The sequence below is a fragment of the Cavia porcellus genome, unplaced genomic scaffold, assembly GCF_034190915.1.
Source record: "Cavia porcellus strain 051 isolate PalLab524CR breed Dunkin Hartley unplaced genomic scaffold, mCavPor4.1 scaffold_6, whole genome shotgun sequence".
Classification (NCBI taxonomy): domain Eukaryota; kingdom Metazoa; phylum Chordata; class Mammalia; order Rodentia; family Caviidae; genus Cavia; species Cavia porcellus.
Window position 1 is genome coordinate 62010332 of NW_026947489.1, and position 12866 is coordinate 62023197.

Genomic DNA, 12866 nt, shown 5'->3' on the forward strand with positions numbered 1-12866 from the left:
TACTTTTGTAATCCCTGTAACTGGTTTTTAATGGTTCCATGAATCATTTTAATAAAGTTTATATTCCAATTGAAGAGAGAACTAAGAAATCTTCTTCCCTACAAATAAGAAATAGGATAAAACTATCCAAATAGAAAGTTTCCATTAACAAACAGGCCTTTACCTAATATTATCAAAACTAGCCATTCCAAACAGGAGGTATACATTGTTCTAACTTGGAAGAGCACTGGCGGTTCCTGTCTGCAGAAACTGCTTCTGGGGCACAGAGGCCTCTACCACCCATCAAGTGGCTACACTAGGCATCTCCATCCCTACAGAAAGTAGATATAACATAGAACCAGCAACATTCTCATGGACAGCTAAGCTAAAAACCAGAGAATGCTTGAAATCTAGCACTTAGAAAGTGAGAACTGAACTAAGAGTACATTTTCCTTTTAACAAATAAAAAAACTGAGACTCGTTTTGTTAAGAGGCTGATTGCCAGACAAAAATTTTCAAATACATAGAGCCTTCGGTTCACAAGTAACATTAATCATATATAATAATTTGCATATAGGCTACTGGACTATATACACAAGTCTGAAATACAGTATTTACACTCTGAAGACTGCGTCAACTCCAAATTGTCAGTGATAGCACAATGTGTCCCCACTGCTCTCCAGCATCCACTGAGAGCTCTGCGTCTTAGAGATATAGCATGCTGCAGTGATGCCAATGCAGCAACGGCAGCAGCCCTTCACAAGAACTTGCCAAGAGAGTACAGGAAAATGACTAGTACGTCATTAAAATCTGACTGGGAAACTGAGTGCAGACACTTTAAACGCCAAAGGAGCACATCAATTTTTTTTATTTTTTGGTGCTGAAGACTGAACCCAGAGACTTCACAACGAGTTACACGTTAGGATCTTTTTCTCTTTTTGAGGCAGGGCACCCAGCACATCAATCTTTTTATAAAGGATGTTTTAGCCAAGTACTGTGGTGCATGCCTTGTAATCCTAGCACTCAGGAGGCTGAGCCGAATTATCAGCACAAGTTCGAGGCCAGCCAGGGCTATAAAGTGAGTTCAAGGCCAGCCTGAACCATATAGTGAAACCCTGCCTCAGAAAAGCCTCAAAAAATAAAAATAAAATGAAAAGGACATTTTAACACACATATGGGATAAACAAGTACAACTCATCACTGCCTGTGTATAGACCAACACAAAAGATTTATCTGCCTGATTCCATTAGTAACTTCTTCCCTCATAAGCCTGGAGACGCTGTAAGCACAGGCCAGTGTCTGTCATCTTTCCAGTAATGAAGAGGACAACAGCAATGACCTCCTGTGCTCCTCACCTGTGGGTGGTCCCAAATGCCTGCCTTATCTGCTTCTCACAGGGTGTTGGGGAAGAGTCACTGCTGTTCGAGGTTAGGGAAGAAAACTGAGACTCACACGGCCCACCTATCACCTTCTATTTCACGATAAAATACACGAGGACCTGCGAAGTGTCTGTCTCAACACTGCTGTGCCACAGAAACGACACGCGGTAAACACACGGCTCTCAGTGGTCCTGCTGGCTCTTGCGCAGAGACAGTAGGCACAGTGCAGACAGCATTAAGGGCAGCTCAGCAGGATCTGGGTACAGGCACATACTTACAAATTCCAGCTACTCAGAGGCTAAGGCAGAAGGGCCACATTTACTAAAGAAAATGTGCTAGGGATTTATCTCAGTGGTATCCAGTTTCAATTCCCAGTACTTAAAAAAAAAAAGCAGCTTACAAACATCAAAAGAGACAGACTCATTACCTCTTCTTTCCTGATGTAACTAACATTTATGAAGCACTCAAGCAGCATATCTTTAATTTCTCTACTCTCCTCTGAGTCATAATCAAAGCAATACAAAGCTTGATGAACCCGCCAGAGCCGACACACATCTGCACCCTAGGAATAACACAGGAAAGAATGTTACACCTAGCACATAGAGTTTTTTTTAAATGAATAGTAAGGTCTATTTCAAATTATGTATATTTTATATCTATAATAATAATAACTGTAGATGAATCACCAAAGCAGGAAACAGTGACAAGTAAAATCTTAAAATCTGGAAATGTTACTTGTAGTTCTAGAAAGCAATTTTTTTTAAACACAGGAAAAAGCTTTCAGAACTCTGGCACTGTTGAATGCAACCTCCACCATGCCAAGACACTTTTCCTATTCACGCAGCAGACACCAGGCACATCTGGCTCCTGAGATCCCAATGATTGAGATCCCAGGACTACTGCAACCAAGAACCCAAATTTTTCCATTTTTTAGCATTAAATGAAATAGTTGCATGTGGTTAGGGGTTACTGTACTGAATAGCACAGGTTTATATTACTAGGAAAACACTGAAGATGGAATCTTGATTTAAAAGTAGAATAATATTGGCAGGGATGATGAATTGGGGGGCAGGGAACAAGGGGTACTGGGAATCGAACTCCGGACCTTTAGCTTGCCAGGCATTGATCACTGAATTATATCCCCAGCAGAACAATAAATTTTAAAAAGATAAATCAGTGATGGCATGAAAATAACTCCAATACAAATAGATTTCTCAGTCCCTCTTTGCCAGCAGAGAAAATCACAGCGCTGGTCAATGAGCAGCCAGACAGGGCTTTTCTATCCTAACAGCGGCTGTTCCTGGGGGAAGCTGTAAGACCCTCAGATATGAGTGGCAGGAATGTAAGGAGGTACCAGCTTTCTAAGAAGTCACTGGAGTCTTCATGCTCCTCCTTACAAAGTGAAGGTCCTAAGTGGGAAGGTCAAAAAGAAATAAATACCCTTGATATACCTTGGGTGAAAGAATTATGGATGATTTTTATTTTCATCTGTCCAACTTCCTAAGATTAACACACGAATTACTGTTTTGGTCAGGGGAACAGTTGTTCTTTTTCTAGATTTCTGAACTATTTACTGGAGAATAAAGTTCGAGAAATCTTCAAAAGCGCCCTCCATAGCCTAGACACAACTTCCCTGGGACTGCGCCTGAAGTGACATAATCCCCATCACAGTCCGCACTGCACCTGAATCCAGCTCAACACGCCCTCTACCTCCTGGCCCAGGCCCTGTGCAGAGGCCCTACCTCTCAGAGGAACCCTAAGATGCATGGACACCACCATGCCCTGCCTCTCTCTTTTCCTCCAGCAAACAGAGGTGCTCAGTGTCTGAGACAGGCTGGCCTCCCTGCTCCCCTGCTCTGTCTACCTGCTTCAGCTGTTATGAGGTAGAGGGGGAGCAGGTGCAATGCCGTGGAAAAGTGACAAGGCAGAAGCCCCTGGAAGGAAGGAGGAAGGGAAAGCTAGGTTTTTCCATCTCAGTGTGGAATTACCCCAGCCACTCAACCTCTCCATAACTGAGAGCTGACAGCCACCACACCCAGGAAGCTACCCCAGGTACCTCCTAGCCAAACATTCTGAACTTTTAAGTAAAGGAAGTAAACACACGGTTTTGGTCTCCAGACTCCTTCTCAGCAGCATGATGAAAGCTGTCTTCCCCATGTCTTCCTTGGCAGGCAGGCCCTTCTCCCACCACCTGACACACAGGGCCTGTATGGAACTCCGGAGCTTCTTCTCGGACTCTGGCAACGCATACAAAATGCCTACAGTGGAGCACAGGGTTTTTCATCAGATTCCACACACAGAGCGCCTTAACTGCACTGCAGAGCACGGCAAGCAAAACCAGCCAAGTTTTTTTTTAATAGTTGAAGTATCTCTCAGTTACCAGCAAAGTTTAATGTGCCAAAGACTTATGTACATTATTTACAGAATGCAGTGTTTAGCAGGATAAACTGACTTACTACCATTATAAAAAGACAAGAACAGAGAACTTCAGACCTGGGCACCAAAGAAAACACGGGGCTCACACCATAACATTCACTGCAACCCCAATGAACGTTAGCCCATCACAATCTTCCCTCAGTGTGCTGGACTCAGATTTGCCTCGGAGGTAAAAAACAGAAAATATCATAATGAATATAAAAACTCAGGTTCAGCTACATACATACAGCTGTGCATGCTGGAGACCAGGAATATGGTTCAGTTTTAACACTCTTGCCTTGTATGCACACTTGCCTTGTATGCACAAAAACCTGGGTTCAATCCCCAGCACCACAAACAAAAAAAAAATTTCAGTGTGCATGCCTGTAATCTCAGCACTGAGGGAGGCTGAGGCAGGACAGTCACATATTAAGGTCCCACCTGGACAACTTAATGACACTCAAAAAATAAATAAATAAATAAATAAAGCTGCAGAGTTTTCAAGAACAAAAAAGCTTCAAACAATTAATAGTAGTGTGCTCACAATTATGCATAATAGCTGAATGTCACTATGTAAACACAGAACTCCTAACTACCTGGGAATGTGGGAGCAACCACATTACCTCTAATTATCTCATCAAACAGGCGTCTAGAGACTGTAAATAAAACTGGTCATAAAATTTACAAAGTAGGGGGCTGGAGATTTAGCTCAGCGGCATAAGCACCTGCCTTGCAAGCAGACGGTCGTGAGTTCAATCCCTGGTACCGATAAAAATGGAAAAAAAAAAAAAATTACAAAGTACTTGGGAACCATTTTTTTTATCTTGATTAGGAGTGACTTTTTAGTAAGAAACTGTATTTCAAGAATCCAGAGAAAAATAACCTACTGAATCTAAGTTATGCCAAGAATAAAAAGTTTATAGAGATGCCAGCATGGTTGTACGCACTTATAATCTCAGAATTTGGCAGGCTGAGGCGACAGGATCACCAATTCAAACCCAGCCTATATAATTAGAGACCCAGTCTCTCTAAAAATTACCCTGGGAGTAGTAGTGCACGCCTGGAATCCCAACTCTTGGTGGATATGGTCAGAGGCTCACTGTGAGTTTAAGGTCAGCCTGAACTATGTCATAGACCAAAAAACAAAAACAAAACAAACAAATAGACAAAACTTTTTAAAAAATAAAATAATTTTTTAAAAAAGTCTGGTGATGAAACTCAACACAAAGACCCTGGGTTCACTCTCCACTGTCAGATTAAAAATAAAGCTCAATGAGACAATTTGTGCCAAGAGAGCTAAGGGTACTTGGAGAAAATTCTTAAAAATCATTCCTTAAAACAAAATTTCTTTTATAGCTATAAAATAACTTCATGTTATAATCACACTTTTCATTAATTCAGACTACTACATCTCTTAATTATCCATTCACTCCCCACTTAAAGCATGACAAATACAGTCAGGGGCACAGACACCCACAGAATTGCAGCACTCAGGAGGCTGGGCAGCAGGACTATCATGAGTTCAAGGCCAGTCTGGGCTCCACAGTGAGTTCAAGGGAATCTAGACCACAGAGCAAGACTCTGTCTCACAAAAAACAAACAAAAAGAATACCAAAATCTGACAAGTTCCATGGGAATCACTAATTACTCCTCAAATCATGTCATAAGCATTAAAAAATAAAAAAACAAAAACAAATAAATAAATAAATAAATAAAAATAAAAAACAACCACAGATTCTTGGTTAAACTGCCACTATCAGGTATAATACAAACTGGAAAACTGACACTCAGATACTGTCCTTCTGAGCTGGCTGTGGTGGTACACACCTATAATCCCAGCACTCGGGAGGCTGGGGCAGGAGGATCGTTGCAAGTTTGAGAACAGCCGGGGCTACAAAGTAAACTCAAGACCAACCTGAACTGCAGAGTGAGATCTTGTCTCAAAAAGACATTAAAGGGGCTGGGGATTTAGCTCAGCGGCATAAGTACCTGCCTTGCAAGCAGGCGGTCGTGAGTTCGATCCCTGGTACCGATAAAAATGAAAAAAAAGACAAACAAAAAAAAAAAAGACATTTAAAAAAAAGACATTAAAAAAAAAAAAAAAAAAAGAACACAGACACTGTCTTTCAAGTCAGCTCTTGCTCATGCCTTGGACTTGAAGAACCTGAAAATATGGCAGTCACGGCTCGCAACTGCATGTCCTCCCACTGCAAACACTGAGGTGGAGGTGCAGTTCACTGAGTGTCCACAAGCCTCACCTGGGCTCCTCCTGTCGCTGAAGTTCCAGACCTGAGAGCCGAGCTGCATCTTTCCCCACCTTGATGCCTACCTGCGGTACTACTCTAACAGCAGGGCTCCTTTCCAGGCACCCCACTGCTACACATGCTCTAACAGGAAAGGCACTCACCATTCAAGATGACAGCACATTCCAGCAGGGCCTCATAGTTTTCTTTTTCATTGATAACAGAGATAGAAGCCAAAATCACAGATGAAATTGCATTGATTATTTCTAAATTTTTCGTCTATAAGTGAAACAGCATAATGTCAATTAAAATCAACTTAAAACTCAATTTTTAAAAGAAATTGAAATTATTAAACTTCTAAATTCAACCCAATTCTAGATTATTCTAAATAATAAACATACACCCGTAATTCCATCACTTGGGAGAATAAAGCAGGATTACTATGAGTTCCTGGGCTACACAAGTGAGTTCAAGGACAGCCTGTACTACTTAGTGAGACCCTGCCTCAAAAACACCAAACAAACAAAATCACTTTTTTAACACAGAAAAGGGGAAATCTGGCCGGGGATTTAGCTCAGCAGCATAAACACCTGCCTGGCAAGTGCAAGGTTGTGAGTTCGAGCTCTGCTACAAAAAAAGAGGGGGGCAGATTTTTTATTTCTGAAAGATAAATACCACTTTTAGATTTTGCTCTGTTTCCATATTTTCTTCACCCTGGACTTCTTCTATATGCCACCCATCCACTGGGCTTTCTAGTAACATTTCTGTTAACAAATTCTTCAGTCTTTGCCATAATTCTTCTTTTTGTTTCCTTGACAATTCATCTAATAACTCATTTAGGCTGAAAGGATCAGAGGCATCTTTCTGTGAAATAAATACAAAAAATTAGTTGAATCCTTTGCAGAATGACATCAAATGGAAAACTGAAGTACTAGTTATAAGTTTGTTTGGCTGTAGTTTTCAAAATCTATTCATAAAAGTGGAAAAGCTGATTATCATATATAAAATAAGAATTAAAAAACTTCACCCACTGTAAAACCAACTCAAGTATTTACAATCTCCAGGGCTAATTAGGTTATAAAAGTTCTCTAGTCAAACAGTGATAGCAACAATAAAAACACATGGCCACGCCCATGGATACTTCAGCTTTCAGTATTCAACCCACATAGTCCTCAGCTTTCCTTCCTGCTCTTCCCTAGAGAGTTGTCTGTCCCATACCCTAACAAACTTTTCAGATGGCCCCAGCTATTCCCTGTACCCACTGGGCAGAGAACTTCACATACTCTCAATTACAGGTCATTATCAAATGGTACAGAATCCAGTTTAAAAAACTTGCCTTAGCCACTCTGGGACCATCTGAGCACTTACCATTGTGGTGACGGTACAGGACTGTAACTTATGGAATAAAATAATCAATGACAAGGGGTGGGGGTTTAGCTCAGTGGCACAAGTGCCTGCTTGGCAAATGCAGGGTCGTGAGTTCAATCCGTGGCACCTCCCCAAAAATAAATAAATAAATAATCAATGAGGCCTTACCAATAATAAATGAACAATAAAAAGCAAATTATTCATTAACAGTACTGGCATGCTATAGAACGGCAATGAATAAATATGGAAGACACATGGAGTTCAAATACCATAGTTTTATAGCCATCATAATGACAACGTACTTGGGCAAGAATTATCAATGGATGCTAAAATAAGCAGGTGGAAGTCTGCTGAGGAGCAGGACACTTACAGTACAAACAGACTTCCCCACAGACTGCTCAGGATTTCAGAGGTTTCCAGTGGAGACTGTCAGCATCTCTGGCCAGGCACCAATACTGACTGGCATGCTCCCATTTGACAGAGCTGCACTTAGAGCCCTAGAACCACAATGCTCTTGCCAAAGTGCAGATACTGGGTCTAATCAGATCACTAAGCAGACGCAAATGCAGGAACCCACATAAGAACAGCCAAGATTCTTGAACCATAGGTGTCCCGAAAAGGACCAGGAGGAGAGTCCCTCCTTGGTTGGACAGCACTAAGATAACGTGGGATACTGGACTGCATCCTAGGTCAGGAAAGAGCACTGATAAGAAGGACGTTATAGGAGCAGCGTGGAGATGCGAATATGCTCTGCAAGTAATCATCATCTGCAGGTTTCAGAGAAAAACACACTGAAGTATTCAGGGACAGAGCCACAGTCATGCAACCGACTCCTGGAAGTGCAAAGAATATGTGGCGCTATCCCTGGTAAATCTGAGTGTCTGTGTTCTTCTTGCACCTGTTCTTTAACACTGCAATCATTTCAACAGGAAAGAGAATAAAGAGAGAGGGGAAAGAATCAGGAGCCACTGGACTGGGTCCCTCAACATCCAGCACAGAGTTCTTCGTCCTCTGCTCTACGTATGAAGGTTCAGCCTGTCCAGGAGCATGTGGTCAGGCCCCACCATGCCGGCCCTGATGGGACCTATAGTCCTTTCTCTTTCTGCTGCCCTTATCACTCCCTTACTAGTGGATACTGCCTCATGGCACCACCAACTATTCTTACCAACATCCATGACTGACAGCCAGCAGCCATTTCTTGTTCCTCACTCGAGTGTCCTCACTCTGCTCATGACAGCCCCTCTCAGTTCTCCTCCCACCTGATGGGGTTCCAGGGAATGCAGCTGCCAAGGCCTGCAAGGTCCTTAGGACCAGGCCTGGCCACTCCTGCTCACCCTTCTCCTTCCTGGTGATGCCCTGCCTCAGCATCCTGCCTTCCTATATGCCCCGTTCGGACCTCTGTGCAGAATCCAGTAGACCTCTGTGTACACGCTACCCCTTGGAGGTGTCCACTTGACACACTTAGCACTCCTGTCCTTTTTCCTGCCTTACTATTTCCATACTTGCCATATATTTCGCTCCTTCCACACGAGAATAGTGACTCTACAGTGTATGCTCTGCGCATCTACTCTGCAGCATCAGCACTCTGAAGGCATATGAAATGCTTGTCAGGGGGCTGGGGATTTAGCTCAGCGGCATAAGCGCTTGCCTTGCAAGCAGGCAGTCGTGAGTTTGATCCCTGGTACCGATAAAAACGAAAAAGACAAAAAAGAAAATGAAAAAAAGAAAAAAAAGAAATGCTTGTCAGAACACTGAGCCTTCCTCAGGGCTGCAATCTCCTGTCACTGACTCTTTACATGGGATTTGGTACATGGTATATCCAGTTCTGTTCTTATAACACTTCTTTGGAAAAGATTTGTTCCAATGCTATGAATTCATTAAGGAACACAAGGTCGCCCCAAATGCAATGGATTCCTGGCAGCTCAGCCCATATACTCAGGGCCATAAACTGTGTACATCCCACTCAGTGCCACCATAACTGATCCTCCTAACAGATCCCAGAACCCATGTTACCCTCAGCTTCAGTTTTTTCTTCTCTGCTCTCTCGTTCTCTTCTCTTGCTCACAGAGAACAGATACACCATGTAAACATATACTCTTTTTTTTTTTTGGTCTTTTTCATTTTTATCAGTCCCAGGGATCGAACTCACAACTGCCTGCTTGCAAGGCAGGCGCTTATGCCGCTGAGCTAAATCCCTAGCCCCACATATACTCTTTCTACGTACACACGTCCATCTCCTACTCAGACTTCTTCCCTGGGACTCAGACACACCTGTGCATCTGTTTACCGGCCTCGGCCTTCAGCATCTCCCACTGGCAGTCATCCAGCACCCCCAAAACTGAACCATCTTCTCCCTGGAACACTCCTAGACCCAATCCCCTGTATTACCCAGTGAAACAGTGCCACCAATTCTCCACCAGAGATCTTCAGCTCCAATCCACACCCAGCCACCCATGAAGAGTTCACCCCAGGGGCTCGTGGTCGCTTTACACTGGTTTTCACATGCAGCCTTTCATCTCCTTTCTGCTCCAGTTGTCTCCCCACTCTTTGGTTCCCCTTCTCTTTGGATGCAGGTCATTCTTTCTGGACATCCTTCACTCCCCTCAGGACAAAGGGTGAATTTCTTAAAAAGGCAAAGAAGGCCTCCCTTTTCACCTTGTCCATACGTGGGCCCTGCAGAACCTCTTCAGGTGCAAACACAACCTGCCTTCTCCTAGCTGGGGGTCCCCTCAGCTACTCGGTCCTCTGACTGATTTACTTCTGGTACCTTCGGTGTTTTAGCTCAACCCACCTGCAGGTCTAATTGGGTCTGCAGAAGTTTCATTATCTTTTTTTAAAAACAAACACTGGTCCTTATGGTTTCAGTAAAATAACTGCATTTCATTTGGAGCATAATGATGTTAGAACATGATTTTATATTAACCATCAGATGAAACACAGAACTTACATCAAGTTGAACAAATTGCAAAAACTGTCCAACCAGTTCCTTACACACCGCCTGTACAAATGTCTCCCGTTTCTCCATGACAGATGAAGTTGTTCAAATGGCATGTCTTGTAAACCTAGTAAAAAAACGGGCATACTGGAACTTATACTTGGAAATATATTTTTTTTCTACAGATTTAATTTGGTAAAATGTCAAGGAACTGGAAAAAAATCCTGTACCACTTTCAGTGGTGTGTTCCTAACAATATTCTAATTTATAGTAAATTATAATCTAAAATATAATTTCATTACTGAAGATATTATCAACATACCAGTAATACAACATAAGTGATTGTTAATAAAGTTACCAACTAAAGAAAGAAAAATCCGAATAGTCTCAGGAAACTCACCTTCTGTTCTTCTTCACTAGCTAGATGCTAGCTCAGGCAGATCTGAGTTAATTTCGCAGGAAAACAGGCTGATCCCCATCCCTGCTGCTGAATTCTAAAATTCTCCCTTCCTACAGTCTTCCTTCCTAGATGTCACCTTGAGTCCTCTTGTTATTCAATCTGAGAACCTGTTATTCAAAGTAAACACCAGACAGAGGCCTTATGGTCACAAGGGAGCTTGTTAGCTTGTGCAGAAGGCCTGCCAACTTCACCCTCCCTGCCCCTGAAGAATAATGAGTGCTCAGGGACTGTGTACACCGTACTCCTAGCCAGAGTTCCCCCAGGAAATACTACTTTATAGTTACACCACCTGATGCTAGTCCTTCCTTGCTCAAAAGACAAAAATCCAAAGACACAGAAGTAGCAAATGAGGGAACATATTTATACTAGGATTCCCTGTGAAAAGAAAAACAAAGCTTTATGGAAACTTACTGACAGTAACTTTGGAGCTAGGGAGTCATCTTAAAGATACAGCCCTAGATTTTAATTTCTAAATTGAAAAAAAAAAGGTAGAAAATAAATGTATGGGGCTGGAGATTTAGCTCAGCGGCATAAGCGCCTGCCTTGTAAGCAGGCAGTCGTGAGTTCGATCCCCAGTATCGATAAAAAGGAAAAAGACAAACAAAAAAAGAAAGAAAAAGAAAATAAATGTATGACTCCTTCATAAGTAAGCGTGAAGCACAGTCCCATCATCCCTCAACTCAGCCAGCTGAACTATAACTTCTCTCACCAAGAAAGAGGGAAGTGAGAATGGGCAGCAAGTGTGGAATTATGGTGGCTAGTACCAATTTGTGCCTTTATGTTTTTTTTTTTTTTTTTTTTTTATCGGTACTGGGGATCGAACTCACGACAGCTTGTGCCTTTAGAAAAATAAAAGCTAGTTCAACAAGGTGCAACAAGTCCACAGATTCACACGTATGCTGGCAAATCTGTGGCCAGCTCCCTTCTCCAACTCCGGTCACTTTTCTTATTGCACATATCCCAAGAGCACCCTTGTGGCATCTTAGTTGAACACATAATAATCTGTTTCTGCCACACTAACAAACTTGTACACTTCTGACTTCTTCCTTACAGCAGTAACCAGTTTTTAATGGTCAACTTTTCTCGAAGCGGTAACGCTAGGTGTCTCGCATCACGGGCGCCTCCCCCTCCACTGATCCACCACGCAACCCGGTGTTCCTCACACAGGACCCGCGCTCCCACGGGAGACCCCTGTCACTCTCGTCACCCGTGAGTCCCCATGGGCCACGTTCTACCCTCACAAGCAACCCGCGGCGGGTGAGTTCCCGGTTCTGGAACAAGCTCCAGCCGTGTCCAATCCCAGGTCCCTCGCTGGGCTCCAGTCCCAGTCCTTCCCGGGCACTGGGTCCGGCCTCCGGTGATGCAGTCCGCCGCCACGACCCGCGCAGTCAGGACGACCGGGGTCGCAGGGCGGCCCAAGAGCAGAGGCCCGAGGGCCCCGCTGTCTCAGGAGCGTCCTGCCCGCCTCCCTGCCGCGTTCCGACCCCAAACCGAAGCCACCCTCGGCACTCACCTGCTTAGGGACCCGTCGTTTCCCGCGCTCAGACCAGATTCAAACACGCCCGCCCGCGCCCTCACTACGCCCGCCCTCCTGCGCGTCAGCCGCTCAGGCTCTCGCGAGAGCTGGGACACACAGCTCCACCTCGCCCGCACGCCCACCCGCGCCGCGCCCAAACACCAAGCCCCGCCCCCGGGCGTGGTCTCCGGGTCCTGGCTTTGTCCTCCTTGGCGTCTTTTCTGGCCTCGCAAGCGCTAATTTAACCCGGGAAAGAGGAGCTGAGAGCCAAGGAGTGGGAGGAAGAGGAGGAGGGAGAAAGAGAGGACGTGGGGAAGAGGAGGAGGAGCGAGAGAGGGAAGACAGAAAGGAGGAAGGACAGGAGCCAAGAGTGAGTGCGGGCAGGAGAGAAAGAAAGGCGAGAACTGTTGAAGCCGCCGCGGGAGGAGGGCGGGGAGGAGGGAGAGGAGCTGTAGCTGGAGGAAGGTGGAGTGTGGCCAAAGCAGAGCCGGGAATACCAGTCAGGCGCCCGGGGCCGCGGGCGGAGCTGTGTACTTAATACCCAGGTATTTTACTTAAATGCCCAAAATCG

General features: G+C 44.2%; 1 protein-coding gene across 4 annotated transcripts in view; it reads right to left on the reverse strand.

Annotated features, from left to right (window-relative positions):
• The window catches only part of Ncapg2 (non-SMC condensin II complex subunit G2), a 61144-nt gene extending 48712 nt beyond the window's left edge, over positions 1-12432 (reverse strand). For 2 of the 4 annotated variants that reach the window (XR_010048146.1, XM_013152315.3), the window contains exons 1-8: positions 12293-12432; positions 10720-10886; positions 10332-10446; positions 6692-6880; positions 6181-6295; positions 3462-3616; positions 1786-1920; positions 4-98 (exon numbers count right to left, since the gene is read on the reverse strand). Coding sequence is in view for 3 of the 4 variants with exons in the window: in XM_013152315.3 (XP_013007769.1) it covers positions 4-98; positions 1786-1920; positions 3462-3616; positions 6181-6295; positions 6692-6880; positions 10332-10409 (767 nt within the window). In the remaining variant the exon portion in view is untranslated. Of the gene's footprint in view, positions 1-3; positions 99-1785; positions 1921-3461; positions 3617-6180; positions 6296-6691; positions 6881-10331; positions 10447-10719; positions 10887-12014; positions 12270-12292 lie in introns of those variants that run through there. The other 2 variants (XM_063250854.1, XM_063250853.1) reach the window with 2 other exon arrangements.
• Positions 12433-12866: the final 434 nt, after the last annotated feature.